This window comes from Triturus cristatus, chromosome 9 (genome assembly GCF_964204655.1).
Source record: "Triturus cristatus chromosome 9, aTriCri1.1, whole genome shotgun sequence".
Lineage (NCBI taxonomy): Eukaryota > Metazoa > Chordata > Amphibia > Caudata > Salamandridae > Triturus > Triturus cristatus.
The window spans coordinates 1,054,214,590-1,054,234,563 of NC_140592.1; the positions used below are offsets into that span (position 1 = coordinate 1,054,214,590).

The 19,974-nt window shown below is 50.2% G+C and overlaps 1 protein-coding gene across 2 annotated transcripts in view; it reads right to left on the reverse strand.

The window, feature by feature from the left end:
- Positions 1-351: 351 nt before the first annotated feature.
- INO80 (INO80 complex ATPase subunit) overlaps positions 352-19,974 on the reverse strand; it is a 670,892-nt gene continuing 651,269 nt past the window's right edge. For both annotated transcript variants that reach the window (XM_085626921.1, XM_085626922.1), the window contains exon 36: positions 352-2,495. In XM_085626921.1, the coding sequence (XP_085483047.1) occupies positions 2,278-2,495 (218 nt within the window). In that variant the 3' untranslated portion in view covers positions 352-2,277. The remainder of the gene's footprint in view (positions 2,496-19,974) is intronic.

Here is a 19,974-nt window from a genome sequence, read left to right on the forward strand (position 1 = left end):
GCTCTGTGTTAGACTGTCCAGATAAATGCAAAGATCTCTAATATACATACATTCCTGCAGCTACTCAAAAATGAAAAGAGCATGACCGGAACACTATAAAACAAGCCTGTACATTTACAAGTAGTGTTGATATCGCAAACAATAGCACTTCAGAAAGTTCAACCAAAATTAACGTTTTAACTGATGCACCAGTGTAGAACCCTTTGAGATCACATATTTTACATTATCAGCATTGTCAGCTGAACACAGGCATCCACTACCTGCCTGAACCCAGGCATCCAGTACCTGGGTGAACCCAGGCATCCACTACCTTGGTAAACACACTCAGACTCGCAATTACATAAAATTACCTCACTCCATTTTATTTTTTATTTCTCCTCCAGTTAGTAAAAGAAAGATGTGTCTCTTTTTATACATATGTACAAGTTCAGTTATAAAAATAGACATCACATTCAAAGAGAAAAAAAGGCTTTGCATTTTTCAGGCTTTCGGCTAAATAATATACATATATATATGTACACGCAAACACACACACACACACACATACATACATACATACATACAGACACTTGAATCTTTATGGGGTAGGAAGGTAAAGAGTGAAACATTCTCATGATTTAACTTATTGAAAGCTCTCTTTACACAAACACAAAATTAATTTAAAAAATCTCTCTTGTCAAAACAGTTCAGCCACTTTTCAGGTGTGCAAATTAGAGGGGGGAGTCATTTGTGAGTTCAGCTCATAGCCAGTAAGGGTACTAGAAAGGACTCCGCTGCTGCTTAAGACCTGGAAATGAGCAAGTGATACATTGATAAGCTACTTGATTGTTACTAGCCAGAAGGGACAACACAGATCCTGGCGCACCGGATCCATGCCAGATTCTCAGGATATCCAAATTAAAGATAAATTTACATATGACAAATCTAAATCAAACTCATTTAAACAGTTGGTGGTTATCCTGAAGATCTAGCATGGATATGGCCCAGAGATATCCACGTTGGACACCAGCAGAAGGAAGGTACTGGCAAACTGTGCCATTCTTTAAAGATTTTGAAATTCCTAAATGTTTGTCCAGGGGCCTGGCTCATTGAATACTTACACTCAAGGTCAATGCAAGCACTTTACGGCACAGTGCCTGAAAAGTAGTCTTGGCCCTCATTTGGAAACTGTGAGATGCTCAAAAGGAATGGAAGATAAAAAGGGCATGTGTATTTCTATTCACCCCACAAAGCTCTTTATGATGAGACCACTTCAGTGAACCACTTTTGTCTCTATAATTTTGTGGGGCACAGGGAATTTGTTTTCTTTTGCATTTCAATAAAATAGTAACTGGATTTGCAATATTTCAAATGTTGAAAATATCAATCCAGGCATTGAATCCTGCGGCTTTGGACAGAAGCTGGTCCGTCCTATTTTTCGTGAACAACATGGTGCAACACATTCAAATTAAGCACGGCATTACGTCTGTGTATTTCATTACAACCATATCCCTGTCATTCTATAAATAGTGGACATCAAAATGCCCGTATAGTCCAGAACTTGAATTTCAAACCACAGCAAGTAGCAGGCACTTGCGTTACGCAACATGGACTTTGGAGAAAAATCAAATTTCTGGCAATTAACCCTCCTCTGCGACAGCAGTAAACAAGCAGCAACAGGGTTAGAGAGGGGCAGCTAGAAAAGAAACAAAAATGCCCAAGGCGGCTTATTGCATTAGACAGTGCTACAGTCCAAACTCTCAATACTGGGGCCACACCCCAAGTACCCTCCTGTGGGTCCCTCTGGCCGCGGTGCTCTCTCTTGATAGGCTCTTCAGGAATTCGAACTCCATTGCAAAAACAGCAACTTCCCTGGAGGCCCGCGCCCTTTCAGAGTCACTGAGGTGGGCTATGGCAAAAGTCCATAGTGCAGAATCGCTCTTGCAACTCATCAAAGGATGCAAATTGTCTGATGTTGTACAGCAAAACCAGTGTCAGGAAAACTAGTAAGGGGGCATCCCCTCTCACAAGAAGGCATCACACCCATGGCAGCATTTTATCACTCAACCTAGGCGTTAATACATGTGATCGTTGATCTGGATCACGCGTCTTCTTTTGCAAGTCAACTGAAAAGAAAGCGCTTCTTAAGACACCCGTCCAAATTGTGCTGTATTTTGTTTTCAGCAGATATGCCTGGGAGGCCCTGTGCCTGCCATTATTCATACAACTTCCAGCTGGATGAAGAAGACCATTTAAAATTCTGGTCTTAAAGCAAAAACTGTGGGTGACTTGAGTTTGCTATCGCCCCCCTGAAGTACTGACTCCTTTATTTGCTTTACGGATTGTGGGTTCCGGGGTCAAGTTGCCACTCAAGTTCAGGCTTTTTGGGGTCCCAGAAACACTGTTTCCTTTGGATAAAGAGGAGCTCAAGGGAGATGAAGTAGTTGCTGTTGCAAAGTCCACAAGCCCTGCTGGGCGAATCAACGAGGTTTGAAGAGGGCTGCTGGCGGAAATCCCTGAAAAAAAGCAAGAAAAGCACACTCATTAGATGTTAAGGATGCAATTGTGAATTTAACAGTTTTTATACTTCTTACTGTATTTTGAAAAAAAAGCATGTAACATAAGGATGCACAATTAAATTGCAGCTGGCACTTATTACTTGTGCCTTAATGGCGCAATCTAGTGAACAGTGTCACAACAGGTTTTACTATCCCATCAAAAGTCCTTATTGTTTTTGACTGCTGATGACGTAAGATTGAGTTAGGAGACAAGCTTTATACTTTTCACTGGATGACCCTTTTAGAGAGGAAAGATAGCAAGACAAAGAAGGTTACCAGAACAGAAGACGGACATCATTTCCTGTCGCTCTACGGGAAAGTGAATCAACTCTTAGAATGCACATGGCAAATTTGCTGGAGGGTTCACTCAATATGAGATATCGGATATATTTAACTGTTAAGGCATTTTAAACCCTTATTACCCAAACGCCAATCTGCCTAAACACGCAGCCTCAACAGTCAGACGTGCAATTAGTGATTCAATACATCAAAAACCCAATACTTACAAAGTAAAAAAAAAAAAACAATCAATGTAATCTCACAGAAGAACAGCACACCTTTGTTCACAAAACTTTTAAAAGATGTATTTGTACTTCTGCTTATCAGCAACATTTCTTGGTAAGAGGTTTTTCATTTTTACTAAACTTTTATTTGTTAAGAAGTCTTTCAAATCTTTTCCAGTGAGCTTTGCACTGAAGCAGGATCTTTGACTATATTCCAGTTTAAGTGTAACCTTACCCTTATGTCCTTAACAGACATTGTGAGGTCAGCTGGACATGAACGGTGGTCCATGCATTCAAGGGTGCTCTCAAAAGGGCTTTTCCTGCAAAGCAGTAGTTTAACTGAAAGCAGGACAGAGCCTATCCTCATGTTTTTTTCTTGAGACATTTTATCTGCGACTCCGTCAACAAGGGCTGCATTAACTCTGCTTTGGCACCATACCATAACCCCAAGAAGAACCTGATAGGGCTACAGTCAGATTCTGATTCGGTGTTTGAAAACCTGTATATAAAAAGCTATTATAATGGCCAACACCCATGACTTACACAAACACAAAGGTTGCAGTTAACGCTTAGATTAATTTTTTTATAGCGCACTAATCACCCAAGAGGGTATCCAAGCGCTAGAAATACATTTAAAATGAACAACATATCATGTACACAGAACCAAAGAGCCTTGCGAATTATTCTCTCCTCTCACAAATAAGGCGCCCTTAATGCAATTTTTTCAGTGTCCGAATGTCTGTAACTACCTTTGGAGAATGGTCTCACTCAACCTCCTTCCTCTTCACTCAATACGTGCCCTGGCCACACAAAATTGGTGATCTTTAAATAGGATGGCCTCTGAAGGTTCTACAGAACAAGAACACCATGGGAGGGCACTGTCAGATTTGACACCAAAGGACATTAGTGAACATGAACATTCACAGACAATCATAGCCTGGAGGTCTGCTGTTTACATATACAATGATGACCATGGAGGCCTGAAAAACAGACATCTGAAGAACAAGTTACTTACCTTCGGTAACACCTTAGCTGGTAAAGACCCTATCTGGTCGCAGATTTCTTACCTTAGAATGTATTCCCAGGCATCAGACTGGATAAGGACATTTTTCATGCAGTACCCCTTCTCGCCGGTAGGTGGCGTAGTTCGTCTTCATGTAGAATCATCCTCGCTAGAAGTGACGTGCAAGGTGTCTATATAGGTATCACCCCTGCGCGCATTCGTCAGTTTCCTTTTGTGAGTGTTCACACCAGGAGCGCGGAGCCACGAAAAACACTGACCACGGTGTGGTAAACTAGAGGCTTGAATGGGGAACAGCCTTGACCCTAGAAATCTGTTCGCAGAGAAGCGAGAATGGGCCAGTAGGTAAGGAATCTGCGGCTATATAGAGTCACTACCAGATAAGGCGTTGCTGAAGGTAAATAACTTGTTCATCACATAGAGACTTCTAGCTGCAGATGCCTTACCTTAGAATAGATACCCAAGAAATACCTCTCCTGCGGTGGTTCTGCGGAACCAATTCACACTAAAAAGTCATGCAGGACGGAACCGGCAAAGTGTCCATCCCAACAGACCTGACTGTCGAGACAGTTGTGCTTAGTGAAAGTGTGCAGAGAAGCCCACGTCCTGGTAGACGTCCAGGATCGGAACTCCGCGTCCTAACGCAGTGGTCGCTGCCTTAACTCTGGTGGAGTGAGAATGCAAACGCTTAGGGGGAGATGGCCCACTTCTGCACAGCCTTCCCCTTCTGGGCTCCAACATACCCCACAAAGAGTTGGTTGTCTACCCGGAAATTTCTTGTGCGGTCAAAGCAGAATGACAATGCTCTTCCTGGGTCCAGTCTCTCCTCTTCCTGAGAAAGATGCAGCAATGCATAAAAGGTAGGCAGGGTGATGAACTGGCCTACGTGAAAGGATGTGACGACTTTCGGCAGGAAGGAAGCTCTAGTGCGAAGAACCAGCTTGTCTGGAAAGATGGTTAGGTATGGAGACTTAGATGACAAGGCCTGGAGTTCACTGACCCTCTGGGCAGATGTTATCGCCACTAGGAAGACCGTCTTGATGGTAAAGAGCCTGAGAGTACAGTTAAGCAGCGGCTCAAAGGGAGTGCCATCAGAAATGTAAGTACAAGATTGAGGTACCACTGAGGCATGATAAAGGGTGAAGGTGGAAAATATGTCGAAGACCATTCAAAAACCTATTTACAACAAGGGATTTGAAAAGGGATGGCTGATCTGGCAACCACTGGAAGGCTGAGATGGCAGAAAGATAGCGCTTTAAGGTCAGCTTGCTTTTCTGCACACCATGCCATAAACTTGCCCTAGCAGCAGGCATATACTGTCTTGGTGGAGGGATGCCTGGCTGGCAAAATAACATGGCAGACTTCGGGCGGAAAGTCGAAAACATTCATCTGTCATTGCACAATCTCCACGCATGAAGGCACAACATTGATAGATTCGGGTGGAGAATCCTCCCCTGCTGCTGCAACAGAAGATCCTCCCAGAGGGGCAGCATAGTTGGAGGACTGACGGCCATGCTCAACAGCTCGGCATACTAAACTCCCTGAGCCCAGTCAGAGCCACAAGAGGGGCTTGGGCCCAGTCGTTCCTGAACTTCTTGAGAACTATGGGCAAGAGTGGTATGGGCAGAAATGTGTACAGGAGTCTACACAAGGCCGTTGCTCCACTCAAGATGAAGTGTCTCCAAGTGTTAGCTGCTTTGGAAACTCCAGCACGCAGAACTGCTGACATTGCGCGTTCTCAGCGGTGGTGAACAAATCTAACCAAGGCTTTCCCCACTGCTGAAAGCGACCTTGCACCACCTCCGGATGGAGACGCCACTCGTAATGCTCTTGACATCTTCAGCTGAGCCGTCGGCTTTGGTATTCAGAGAGCCCGCCAGGTGCTGAACCACGAGGAATACGTTCCAGAAATGTCCAGAGACGAAGGGCCTCTGGACAGAGGGTCCATGACCCCACCACACCCGGTTTGTTGCAGTACCACATGTCGGTGGTATGTCTGTAAATACCTGCACTAGATTCCCTTGATGGAGGGTAGAAAGGCTTTCAATACTAGCTGGATCGCCCGGAGGACCAGTAGGTTGATGTGGCGTCCAGATTCCTCGAGAGACCATTGGCCTCTGATCTCCAACTCTCACAGATGGCCACCCCATCCCAGGAAAGATGCATCTTTCACCACTGTAAGATCTGGTTGGGAAGGAAGAGGGGTCTGCCATATCACGGTTCGTTAACCACCACTGCAGGTCTTGTGCAATTCCCTCCTAGATCTGAACCATGTCGGAGAGATTCCCCTGATGCTGCGCCCACTGGAGCGTCCGGTCCCACTACAGAGTCTGCATATGCCAGCGGGTATGTGTCATAAGCAGGATGCAGAAGGTCATGAGGCCAAGCAGTCTCAGAGTCAGTCTCACTGATACCCAGGATAGAGGCTGAAACATCATAACCTGAGCTCGCCATTCGGGAGGATCAGCCCAAAACTGCACCATGTCCACAACAGCTCTGATGAAAGGGAGCGTCTGAGGGGGAGTCAGATGTGACTTCGGAACGTTGATAGTGAACCCCAGCGAGTGCGGGAGGTCCAGCGTAGTCTGGAGGTGGGAGACGACTGCCTGGGGTGAGCCTGCTTGCAACAGCCAGTCAATCGATATGGGGAAAGACTGGTATCCCTAATCGCCACAGATTTAGCTACAAGACCACCATCACCTTGGTGAACACCCGACGGGTGCTGATAAGGTCAAAGGGGAGCACAGTGTACTGAAAGTGCTCTTAGCCCACCATGAACCACAGGTAGTGTCTGTCAGCAGGCAGGGCAGCAATGTGGAAATATGCGTCCTGCAAGTCCATCGCCACCATCCAGTCTACCGGATCGACAGCAGACGGGACTTGAGCAAGTGTGAGTATTCTGAATTTTTCGTTTTTGGGGACAAAATTGATAGGGCGCAGGTCTAGGTCCTTTTAAAGCACCAGAAAGTAGCGGGAATAACAATCACAACCAACTTCTGGCATCAGCACCCTCTCTATGGCTCCCTGGCGGAGTAAGAATTGGTGGTTCTCAGTCAGCCTGTCGAAGTGGGTGGCATAGGTGGAGAGGTAGTCATGAAGAGGAGGGAGTAGCCCCTTCAGACAACCTGGAGAACCCTGTGGTCTGATGTTATTTACCTCCAGTGGTGCAGGTAATGGTGTATCCCTCCCACTGGTTTGAGGGCGAACTAAAGAGGTTTGGTGGCTGCAGGATGCACCATTCTGCCCACTCCTAAGATGGAGAGACCCCTCTCCTGGTGTACAGACCTCCCCAGTCCACCTCTGGGGTGTGGCTTCCCAAGGCTAAGTGCCCCGTGGGAAACCGGTTTGGCTACTGGTTTGCCCTCCCTGCTCCCCGTGCCAGTCTGTCTGCCTCTACAAGAGAGGCAGCCCTCCCCTACGGCATCCATCGTCTGTTATTCAAAGGCTGCTTCCACTTTGAAGCATGCCTTTTGGGGCTAACACCAGAGGAAATTCCTGCAGGAGGGTGGCGACACCTCCCTGGCTTACAATACCTAATTGTTCTCCTTCCTGAGAGTCATTAGCATGTCTCTCCAGGGGGGGCAGAATGCTTTCTCGTAGAGCAGGCTCCATGTGTGCCCGGAAAGGCACAGGAGTCTTAAGGCATCAAAGTGGCAGCTAAGCTAAACCTGCTCACTACAACAGGATACATTAATTTTGACTTGATATGCAAGTCTGGCTTAAAGTAATTAGCTGTTTGATACCTTGGAGTGCCCACTTTGGTCGTACCATTTCCGGAGTTAGCACAGCTAAGGGGTTCAGTGTGTAACCCTGTACATGGCAATTGGACGACCAAGTCTTTCCACAGTGAGGAGGTGCCTAGCGCGCATCCAAGATGGTCGCGTGAGCACAGGGCTCCCCGGACCCTCGCTGCTCCTCGGAATTTATCTTGAATCTATCCTGACTCGGTTGATGGAATCTGGGAGACGAATGCTGGCTGAACACTAAACTCCTTTCGGAACTCAAATCGGACCTGGCACTCCGGAGTTATGGTGGTTTGAACCTTTGAGGCCCACCCTACGGCTGTGCCCGATGCGAGGGTGATCTGTGGAGCCGGGGCGTAGTTGAACAACAACGGCAGCGGAGCAGTGCCAGTGGCCGTCACATCACTTTCGGTTTCACTTTTGGTCTTTGAGGGGCTGGACTGTGGACTTGCTTGGTGCGACTGGGCTTCCATTTTGCCTTCGCTTGATGCCGGTGGCTTCGTCTGCTGCCAGTGTGCTCATTGACGGTGGTCCCTTCGCTCCGCCATATTGCGGCCTGTGGTGCGACACGCGTCTGCCTGGCCTGTGCCACCTCGACGCTTCCTCGGTGGTCCCCTTCGGCGATCGAGGTTCTCATGGGAGGCAAGGGAGACCCCGAGCGGCGTAAGACCAAGACATCCCTACGTGGGGGACCGGTCCAGACGAACAACATGGACCGCTACACTCAGGGTAAAGGATCCCCCGGGACAGCCAATGTCCCCCCCGGAGGACACCAGTGGTGGCCCGTCCGTTTCTCCGGATCTGTCCCTGCAGGACATCATGGGCGCCATTAAGGGCATCAGAGAGACCATCGCTACACAGTACGAGGCCTTGGCCCGTAAAATCGACACGGTGGCCATTGACATTACGCTAATCCGGGCGGATCTCTCTAAGACCAACGAGAGGGTTCAATCGCTGGATGTGCGGACGTCCTCCCTTGGTACGGACGTGTCGGACCTGCAGGCCACTCTCGGCGATCTCAAGTCGGCCAATGATCTGATGGCCCGGCGGCTGGAAGACTTCGAGGGACGGGCCCGCCGCAATAACATCCGCGTCATAGGCGTTCCGGAAACCTCCGATAACCGCCCGGTTGATCTCCTGGTCGAGGAGCTCATCCTCTAACATCTTGCTCCCGCTGGCCTGAGTAAGTTTTTCGCTGTGGAGCGGGCCCATCGTGTCCCAGGTGGCCGGCCGCGACCGGGTGCCCCCCCGAGGCCTATCGTTGCGAGACTTTTCCATTACAGAGACCGAGACGCGATTCTGCAGGCCTCACGGGTTCATGGCCCGGTCCGACATGAGAACTCGTCCATTAACTTTTTCCCGGACTTCACCCAACTTGTCCAGAAACAGCGGATGGGCTTCCAGGGGGTGAAGCGGCATCTCCGGGACCTCGGTCTCAAGTACTCTATGCTTTATCCTGCAAGGCTTCGAGTGGAACATGAAGATCGGACTACCTTTTTTGACTCTCCTGTGACTGTGAGTGACTGGCTGGATTCGCTGCCAGACCGGGGTGACCGGACTGGGCCCTCTGCCGGTACCGAGGGTGGTGGGTCTCCTTTGGAGTGACTTATGGTCCCGGACTCTGCCAGGGTGTACTGTTCGGCTGGGTTCTACTTCTTTTGTGCATTTTGTTTCACTATGTTGTGTGTGGGGAGCGGGCGGGGACGGGTCCCTTCCCTCCTCCGGGGTCTTTTCGTAGAATGGGGTTTGTAGGGCGACAGGCACACTGCAAGTTGGGGTGGTTTTTTGGACCGCAGGGGTGCAGGGTGGGGGGTGTTGGAGTTGGGGGGGGTTGGTGGGTGGGTGGGGTTGTTTGCATTTGTGTTTTTTGTTTTCAAGGCGAAGTATTGGCTATGGTTCATCCTTGGGCGTTGAGCTCTTTGCTAGGGGGCCCTTGATCTACTGGATGGGATGGGGGGGGACGGGTTGAGATTGATGTCTTGGAACGTCAATGGATTGGGGGACCGTATCAAACGGGGTGTTGTGCTGCAATATCTGCGTCGTCTGACTCCTGATGTGGTGTTCTTACAGGAGACGCATCTGGTTGGCAATGTTTGTCGGGCTATGAACAGGGGGGGATATCGACTTGTGGCCCACTCTGGTTTCACCACTGGTTCGAGAGGGGTGGGCATTCTCTTGCGTGCTTCACTTCCGTTGGAGATCACCAGGGTGGTCCCAGACGATAGAGGGCGCTATGTGGCTCTGACTGGGAGGTGGGAGGGGCAGTCCCTTTTCTTGATCTCGGTCTATGTTCCCCCGGGCATCCAGAACTCCACCTTCTCAGACTTGGGTCGTATGTTGCTTGGGCTTCCTGACAGTCTTTTGCTTATGGGTGGGGACTTTAATTCGGTTGTCTCGGGTGACCTGGACCGTCATCCGCCCAGGGCCCTCCCTGCTGCCCAGGCGTGGCTGGGCGGGCTCCTGGAGACCTTCGGTCTGGTGGACTGTTGGAGGTTAATGCATCCGACACAGTGTCAGTACACCTTTCACTCTGGGGCCCATGGGAGTCTCTCCAGACTGGATTATTTCCTTATGCCCGCGGCCCAGGCTGCTCGGATTCGAGAGGTCAAACACCTGGCCAGGGGTATTTCTGATCATTCCCCACTGTGGTTGCTTTTTGACACCGGGTCGCGGTCCGCTGGGCGGATCGCTCCTATTAACCCTTGGTACCTGCGAGACCCAAAGATCCGTGATAGCCTGATTAAGTCGATTGATCAATATTTTTCTGAGAATGAGGGGTCGGTGTTGTCCTCGGTGTCCCTGTGGGAAGCTTTCAAAGCAGTGCTCCGCGGGCATGCCCTGTCCCAGATAGTGGAGGCCAAGAGGGTCAAGAGAGAGGCGGTTGTGACGCTGGAGACTGAAATAGCGGGGCTGGAGGCAGCCTTGGAGGCGGGTGTCACCCCGGATGGGCTGCATGCCCTCAGCCTGAAGCAGTTTGAATATAAGTCTCTCGTCACTGATGCTGCCAAGACTATATATAGGGAGCAGCAGGGCAGGTTGTATGACGCCGGAGACAAGGCGGGTAAGCTGATTGCCTGGTTGGACAAGAAGGAGAGAGTGAATCGTGTGGTCCCGGAGCTTCGGGTGTCGGATGGAGTGTGTGTGACTGAGCCTGGTGAGATTGTTGAGTGTTTTGCTGACCACCTCCGTGCAGTGTACTCCCCGGTGTCCGATAGAGATGAGGACGACTCTCGTCTTCTGCTTCGGGACATTGCCCTGCCCGGCTTATCCGTCGAGGACCGCGAGCTGATGGATGCCCCTTTGTCTGTCGAAGAGATAGCTACTGCGATTCGCTCCCTCCGCTCGGGCAAGGCTATGGGCCCCAACGGCCTGCCGATTGAACTATATAAGTTGCGCCCGGATAAAATCGCGCCTGTCCTCCGTCATATGTTTCAGGAATCGCTCGAGAGGGGTTCCCTTCCTGACGACCAGCGTCTGGCTACTATAGTAGTGATTCCCAAGGAGGGTAAGCCACGTGACCGCTGTGCCTCCTATAGGCCTATTTCCCTGCTGAATGCCGAACCCAAAATCCTTGCTAAGGTCCTCGCTAATCGCTTGCTGAGCGTTATATGTGACTTGATACATCCGGATCAATGTGGCTTCATCCCACATCGTAATACCGCTCTCAACTTACGGCGTCTGCACGGCGTCCTTGCTAGGGCTGAGTACTTTGCTGAACCGGCCATATTGGTTTCTCTAGACGCCACGATGGCCTTTGATACCATTGAATGGCCATTTCTTTGGGCCGTCTTGGCGAAGTTTGGGTTTGGGGAGGGGTTCCTTGGCTGGGTGAAGCTCCTTTATGCTGGACCAATGGCTCAGGTGGTTGTCAATGGGCGGGTTTCTCGGCCTTTCGCTCTCGGGAGGGGAACTAGGCAGGGGTGCCCGTTGTCCCCGCTGCTCTTTGCTCTCGCCCTGGAGCCGCTTGCTGCCTGGCTCCGTTGGGAGCCCTCGATTAGAGGGCTCCGGTGGGCCCCGGGCTTCGAGGATCGGGTTTCATTGTACGCGGATGATATTCTCTTGTATCTCACCTCACCGCGGAAGTCGCTCAATGTTCTCTTTGATGTCCTTACTTCCTTCGGGAAAAACTCGGGTCTGATAATCAACTGGTCCAAATCTTGTGTGTATCCTATCTCTGGTGGTCTTCCTCTCTTGCCGCCTCGGCTTCCGCTCCAAATATCTCAGTCCGGCTTTAAATACCTGGGGGTGTACGTTTCGTTGGATCCGGCGGTCCGCTATGAGCAGAATCTCCTGTCTCCACTCCGGCGTTTGAGGGCAGATACGGCTCGGTGGTGTAAGCTGCCCTTGTCTCCGCTTGGTCGCGCGGCGCTGTTTAAAATGATGTCCCTTCCCAGATTCCTTTATGCACTCCAGAACTTCTTCGATGTCATTCCTGCGGCCTACTTTAGGGAGGTGGAGAGTTTGCAGAGGAGACTGGTTTGGGACGGGCGATCGCGTATCGCTTTGGCCAAGCTGACTCTTTCCTGGTATGACGGGGGCATCGCGCTTCCTGATATTAGACGGTACTATTGGGCCTCCCAGCTGTCGGCCATTAATCATGCTACGTACGCTCCTGGTTCGAACCCGGCATATGAGATGGATAAATTCCTGCTCCTCGGCGGGAACTATAACAGAGCGCTTTACTCGCGGTCTGCTGGTGGGGCCCTTACGGGCCCTACCAGGATTGCGGTCCGTGTATGGAAGGCGGCTAACGTTGCGATGGGCTGGAGTGAGCGTTTAACGTGCGCCACTCCTCTATTCGACTCAGACCGCTTGGGAAGCCTCTGGACAACGAAAGGCTTCGAGCGCTGGGATACGATCGGCATCAGCAGAGTGGGGGACCTGTGGGTTAAAGGTGCGGTTAAATCCTTCGCGGCGCTTCAGCGCGAGTATGAGCTTAGTGACAGAGAGTTCTTCCGTTATGCACAGGTTCGGCACGCCCTGCTTTCGGTCTTTGGGGAGGGGACCACGGTCCCTTCTTCTTCGCCTCTCGAGGACCGCATACTCGACGGTCACGTCCCCGACAGTACTATCTCCCTGATTTACAAAAAACTGATAAACAATCGGGCTGACCTCTTGGTGCGTCTTCGGGAGGCATGGACGGGAGATCGGGTGGAGCTGGACGATGAGGACTGGCAGACTGCACTGTCATCCCCTAAGGAGGCGGCCATCCCGGCCCGTCTCCGCCTGGTCCAGCTTAAGATTCTCCATCGTGTATATGTGACGGGCCCCCGCCTGGTCTCGATGGGGTTTTCAGACGACGGACTCTGTAAGCGTGGCTGCGGGCTCAGTGCTTCTTTTCTCCATATCCTATGGGAATGCCGCGAGGTGGCGGAATACTGGCGCCGGGTGCATGATATTATGAGACGAGTCACCGGGGTCGCTCTGCTGCCGGAGGTGCGTCGTTGTGTGCTGAATGTATGGGAGCCCAATGACTGCAATGCGGCTCAGGCTCGGTGGGCGGCCTTGGGGAACATGATTGCAAAGAGAGATATTGCGCAGCTTTGGGGTTCCCAGCGGCCTCCCACCGTGTCCGTCTGGAAGGAAAGCATGGACTGGTGCATGTTCAGGGAGAAAACGGTGTATGTGGCCCGTGGTAAACCGGGGGCTTGGGGTAAAATTTGGGGGCAGTGGAACGCGTATCGTGGGTCTATCTGTGCTCCCCCTTTGGTAGATACGTCCGGGGTTGCCTCGTCCCCCTGATCCTTGAGGGTTCCTTGTGCATCTCGTACTTCGGAGTACAGATTTGGTTCTCTCGTGGCCCCCCCCTCCCTCTCAGGTCTTCTTTTATTGACCGCCCTCGGGTGGCTGGGTGTTGACTCCCCCGGCTGGTGTTCGCCGCCCTTCATAAGTCGTTTCGCCTTGTTTATTGTATGTTTGTATTTTTCTTTTTTGTTGTTATTTATACTAAAAGTGTGTATTCTGATTTCCTTTATGTGCAGTCTGATTTACTGTGATAGTGCGGAGCCCCTGTGGGCCAGCCATTGTTTTCTGATATGCTGGAACACTTCGACTACTAGCGGCCGGCCCTGGTGGTTGTAGGCCCGTGTTTGTAACCCTTTTTATGCACAATAAAATCTTTTTAAAAAAAAGTCTTTCCACAGTAAAATGATTGTTTTGCGTGTTTTACTGTCAGGACATGTAAAGTACATGTTTTGCCTGTCAGCACATGTAAGGTACGTTTTGCATGTGTCTTATGTTGCACCCTGCCTTTAGGGCTCGTTAGTCCTGCCAGAGGGGTGAAATACACATATGTCTAGACGAAGTGGTGGCTTTGCCATTGCTTTCAATGGCAAAGTTGGGCTAGCAATGCACAACTGCTCTACCAGTCTGCAGTGGCGGACTTGTTTTACTTGGAGGACCTCCAGAGTAGCACAATCAGTGCTGCAAACCCTAACCTACATGCCCTCGGTACCTGGGTACCATTTACTAGGGACTTACAGGTAAATTAGTCATCTCAATTAATTGTCGGAACAAACAAAACAAAATGGCCATCGAAAGGGGAGCGGCTCACAGGCTAGCTATATTCGGAACTCAAGCGCTATTTCAACTAGGACTACAGTTTTCCCTTAAGGGAACACCATTACAGGATTTATGGACAGTGTACTTTCAAGAGAGTTTTACAAATGGGGATGTTGGGTGCTTTTATCTACAGGAACCGGGGTCCTTTTAACAAATTAAATTACTGTGATATTTTTATTTGCTGTATTTGCAAAGGTTTTATCAAATCATGCAATAAAGTTCATTTTCAATTAGCTATAGCCAATTCGACAAACACTTTAGGGTGAGGGCACTGGCACTAAGGTCTGGTTAGCAGGCCTCAGTGTACTCTCAGAGTTGAAAAACCAGCAGCATCAGTTGAAAAACGTGGGGGTGCCCATCGAAAAAGAGGCATTTCCTTACATCTCCCGTCTATTTAAAAAAAAAAAAAGAAAATGGGACCCACTGCTATAATGTGGTTCCTAGGGAAGGGAAAATCTATTTTCCCACTCAAGTTCTAAAATCTAATATATATATATATATATATATATATCGGGGGCCGAGAAAAAAGGGGAGTCCCAAAACGCGTTTTCCCCATGCAATTTTCCATAGGAAACTCTAGTCACGGCTACAGCCCGAACTGCTGAACGGAATTATACAAAATTTGGCAAAAAAGTAGCCCTTGGTTCAGAAAGATCCCTTTTTAGGTCTCGCCTAAGCAGCGCGCATGCGCTGCATAGGCAAAAAGACCTTTTCCGATTGCTTTGGCTTTTCAGCCAAAAACGTGCACGCGTTCCATTGCCTTCAATGGCAACGCGTGCACGTCTGGAGATTCACTTGTGGGAGCGCGCGGCGCCATATGATAGCAATTATCGCTCCTGGCGCTGCACGTTCCCGCAAGTGAAACGCTTTCATACGCCCCCTCCTCTCGCCCCTCCCCCTGCTGCCTCCTTTTAGCTAGAGGAAGGCGCTTGTTTTTTTTAACGGCCGAAGCAGTGATTTAAATATACTGTTGTCTCTTCTGCTTTGGAAACGGGTTGCTTCTGCGCTACCGGCTGTGCCAGAGGACTGTCTATGCACAGTGGCTGTGCCAGTGTTTACATTCTTTAACGGGTAGCCATTGGAGGATGCGCGGATGTTATTTCTGATGTGGCCGGTATGAATCCAGACTTCCAACATTTTTGAGGACGGGGAGTGGCGTTAACGTTTACATCGTGGTTAAAGCTAAAATAAGTTTAAATAGTCCTCAACTCTGCTGCTGCCTTTATTCCTGTGCCAGGTGTTCACGCTGGACTACCTGTAGATTGAGCTAGACCAATTTTAAGCGTATTGAATTATGAATATTGAATAATTTTTGATTTACTCGCACTTCCATCGTTCGAGTTCAAGCTTGTTGCCAAATGCGTTTATTTCTGCCGCAAAATCATGATTGTTCCCAGATGCTGCCATGTCTTACCATGACATGTTTTATCTACTGTGCTCGCTGTGTTGGGTGCCCAGTGTTCCGCATGTTATGCTTGCATGTTTTTGTACATTTGACTTTTAAGAGTCGCTGTTGTTACTGGTTGCAGCATGCCATATGCTCACGGTAGAGGTACAGTGTACGGATTCGTGCTTGAATACCATATAGTTTTTAAGCAAAGATGCACCCTTGTTGTCATCGTACAGAAACGAGGTTATTGCGTGACCTATACAAACAACTACAAACAAGCATTGGCATAGCCAATAGGTCTCGCCTTTGGGACCTTATAAGTGTTTAGCTGTGCAACAGTTGGTGTTGCACCAAGGATATTGTGCTGCATAACTAAATACTTATAAGGCCCCAAAGCGAGACCTATTGGCTATGCCAATGCTTGTTGTTAAATGGTGTAAATCCGTTCAGTAGTTTCTGAGATATTCAAAAAATAAAAAGTTTCGATATCTGGGAGGAGCTTAACCCTCCGAGCACGAGCTTGGCTCTAATTGGCTGCCAACACTTCAAATCAGGAATTGTTGGCAGCCATCTTGTGCTCACAGGCTGCTTGGAGACTCGGTCTGAAGCAACCAGAAACCAAACTTTTTTTCTGCTCTGCAAAAGTTTACAGTCGCTGCAGCTGTGAGTAGAGGGAGAGTGCTCCGGCCGGCCAAAAGGAACTGCTGCTCTGTGCAGCAGGAGGGAGAGGCAGGCTCCGGGCTGACAGGCGGCAGAGAGAGGAGCTCGGCACACACAATAGGCGGGCGCTGGGGAGCAGGAGACGCCCGGCAGATGCTGGAGCCTCCAGCGAACGCCACTATTTACCTTCTTTGCAGAGGCACTTGCCTGACGTGACTGACTGCCCCAGCATGACATGGGTGCAATGGCGGGTACACTAAGTACCACAGACTTGTAATAGCTAGTAGCCAGGCGCAGTGAGCTGGCAGTTCGTCACAGCGGTGTTCTGGAGGCCATGATTATGAGTTCGGGCAAGGCACACGCAGCCGTCATCACTCCGAGGTGGGTGCAGCGAGTACCATAATTTGGGTACATTTACATCTATTCTGTGCAGCGCTTAGAATCAGCAGGGCTGAAGCAATTATTCAGCATTATTTTTTTTTAAACAAGTCACTGGGAGAGGATGTGGCGTAATGGAGAGAGCTGCCTATTTTGTTGCTGGGGAACCGATGTTGCGTCTCTGCGGCAGCTCAACATCCTGTGATTCTGGTCAAATAAGAATCTCCCTGTGCCTAGAAAAATATATAATGTGTTGTGTAATGAAAAGAAACTGGTGCTCATGTAAAGCGCTCCGATACCTTCGGGTCCAGTTTGCGCTATAAAACTGCAAAAGAAATGCTACGCCCTAGCTCGGCCTCCTTGTCGGCGCACATGCCCCCTAGTCCAGTGCCCTCTTTATGTCCCGACATGCCCTGCGGGTGCCCGGTGTGTACTGGTTCTAGTGTTTTCAGACCTGGAAGGAAGTTATTACCGCCTGGATTGAGTGTGAAAAGAGGTCCTGGCCGTCAGACTGCTAACCCCCCCCTCCCCGGCTCTCAACACCCTCCACACTGGGCCCAGGGGTCAATTAGAGCTGCCCATCATCTGTTTGAAGATAGGGATTGGAACCTGCCCACCTGGCGCTGGGATTACACTGGGGAGGTGGGAGGGGGTGTCTGTGCGGGGAGGAGGGACCCCTCACACCTCCAGAGGTCAATTAACGCCAACCTCCAAAGTAACGACCCCCTCCCCAAGCAAAACACGGCCGAGCCCCCTGCAGGGGCCGTGATGGCAAACGTCTGTTCTCCTGACACTAGGGGTGATAATAGTGAGGGAACCCAGGCGACAGGGGGGATGGGGGGGAGGGAGGGGGGGTGAGAGGGATGCTATCGGGACCGGAAGACGGGGCAAGGGTTAACAATGTCAGAATCATGTGTGGCACAGCAGAGTTATCGCTCTCGTTACGCAGTCCCTCCAGGTTTACTACTACATACTCTAAGGGAGCGTAGCATTTCTTGCCGTCCAGGAGCTGTGTTCACGTTACACAGACCTGAGCTGAGTTATAGCTCAGGTGACATATTACGTCAATGATTAGTGCATAAACCAGCAGAGCTGCCCCTCAGGTTACACAGCCCTTCAAAGCTCTGGGAATAACACAGCAGAGCCACGTATTCCGTCATTGGTTAACGCAAAGGAAAGTGTTATAGTTCATGTAATCACTCAGGTTACATACACCATTAAGGTTTAAAGCATAACACAGCAGAGTTATCACTCAGGTTACATAGACCGTTAATGTTTAGCGCATAACACAGCACAGTTGTCATTCATGTTACATAGACCTTCGAGGCGTAGGGTGTAAAACAGCACAGTTACCTGTCAGGTGACATATACCTTGTTGCATAGGATCAGTGGTCGCATCTCTATATAAGTGAGATCCGCAGCCCTGGAGGGATGAGATCTGCAGCACTGCACCAGTAAGATCAGTAAACCTCGGCCACTCAGATCTGTAAGCCTGAACAAGTGAGATCTGATCGCAGGATCATGGAGGATGTGAGTACTGTGACTGGTGTTTCTATTTCCTGCCTGGCCCTTTGAACACTTTTGAGAGTTGGGTTGATACAGGGACAGATGTTATGGTAGTAAAAAGTCAAAAAGCAGAGAGGGCCTGCACCCCCTTCACCATACCTGGGGCATCCAGTGTACTGACCCTGAGCCCCTCCCCCACTGAGGAAGCCCCGATGTGCTGCCCTGGCCTCTTCCCTCTCAAGGGTAGCTCCGTTCAGTGGTTTTGCGCTCTTCCGCTCCAGGCAGTGCACCACTGCACTGGGCCAGCGCTATCCAGCCTCGCAAGGGCAGCTCTAGTGCGAGCGGCGTACCTTTCAATAATGCACCTGTAGGTGGTTTATAAGGATCCTTTAAACCCCAATGATGCTTGTTTTACCTTACTAACCAGCCAGGTGTTGTGGGGCCCATTACCCATTACACCACAGAGAAGCTGAATGTACCAGGTCGCCGCCTCCACCACAGTGGCATGTCCAGCTCAAGTGTATAGGCCCGAGGATCAGTGTACGGGCTCTACTCCCCGTACTAGCCCTCCCCACTCTCGACCTCAGAAGTATCTCCAGGTTTCTCGCCTCAGCCACCCCCACATCACAGGTACCCCCACGGGGTACTGGCCCTACTCACCCTCCACATCAGAGGAGCCCCTCCTCGCCCTCCACCGCAGGAGCCCTCCCAGTGCACATACCTCCTCACTCTCCATCTCACAAGTACCTCCAGGGTACTGATCCTCCTCACCCTCCACATCAGAGGTACCCCGGGTAATGCCTTACTCACCCTCTACATCAGGTACCCATACTTGCCCTGTTTGCCCATTGCCTCAAGGACACTTCCAGTGCACGGGTCCTGCTCACCCTTGACCTGTGGATACGCCCAGTATACTGGCCACGCCACCCCGTCTCCAGGGACAACTTCAGTGCACTGGCTGATCCGGTCAACTTTCAGCCTCAAAGATACTTCAGTGCATTAGCCCTAGCCCCATGCACTCTAGACCTCGGGGTCACCACCTGTGTGCTGACCCCGTGAACACTAAACCTAATTTGTGTTTCCTGAACATTAAGGCGTCACAATAGACTTCACGGGCGCCTACAGCCGCACTCTACCTCAGGGGCGCTACCTGTTTACTGCACCGGCCACCCCCTACCTCGGGGGCTCCTATGTGCTGGCCTTGTATCCCTTCTCCCCAGAGGCTGCTGTGGTGTAACGAGGCTGCTGTGGTGTAACGAGGCGCTGTGTTGTAGGATGTGATGACACAGAGGGGCCTGACTTCCACTCCCCGCAGTAGAGATATTCGTACCCACTGCTATTCCGAAGGTTTGCTGAACTTGTCTTTTGTGTGTATGTCAGGTTTAAAAAAATACAGTTGCTCCAGATGAGCCTATCAAAATGTTTGATTAAAAATGGTTGTAAAAACCACTGGATGTATTAAAAAAACACTTAATTCCTCTTGGAGTGTATGCATACATCTTTGGCGCTGACCCCACTGAATCCGCAAATGTCCTCAATTCAGACCCCACTGGTCTTCAGAAGCGTCCTCATTGGGACTTCAGCAGCCTCCGCTCAAAACCTTCCCCCTACACACCTTCTCACAGCCTTCCCCCTACACACCTTCTCACAGCCTTCCCCTACACAGCATCTCACA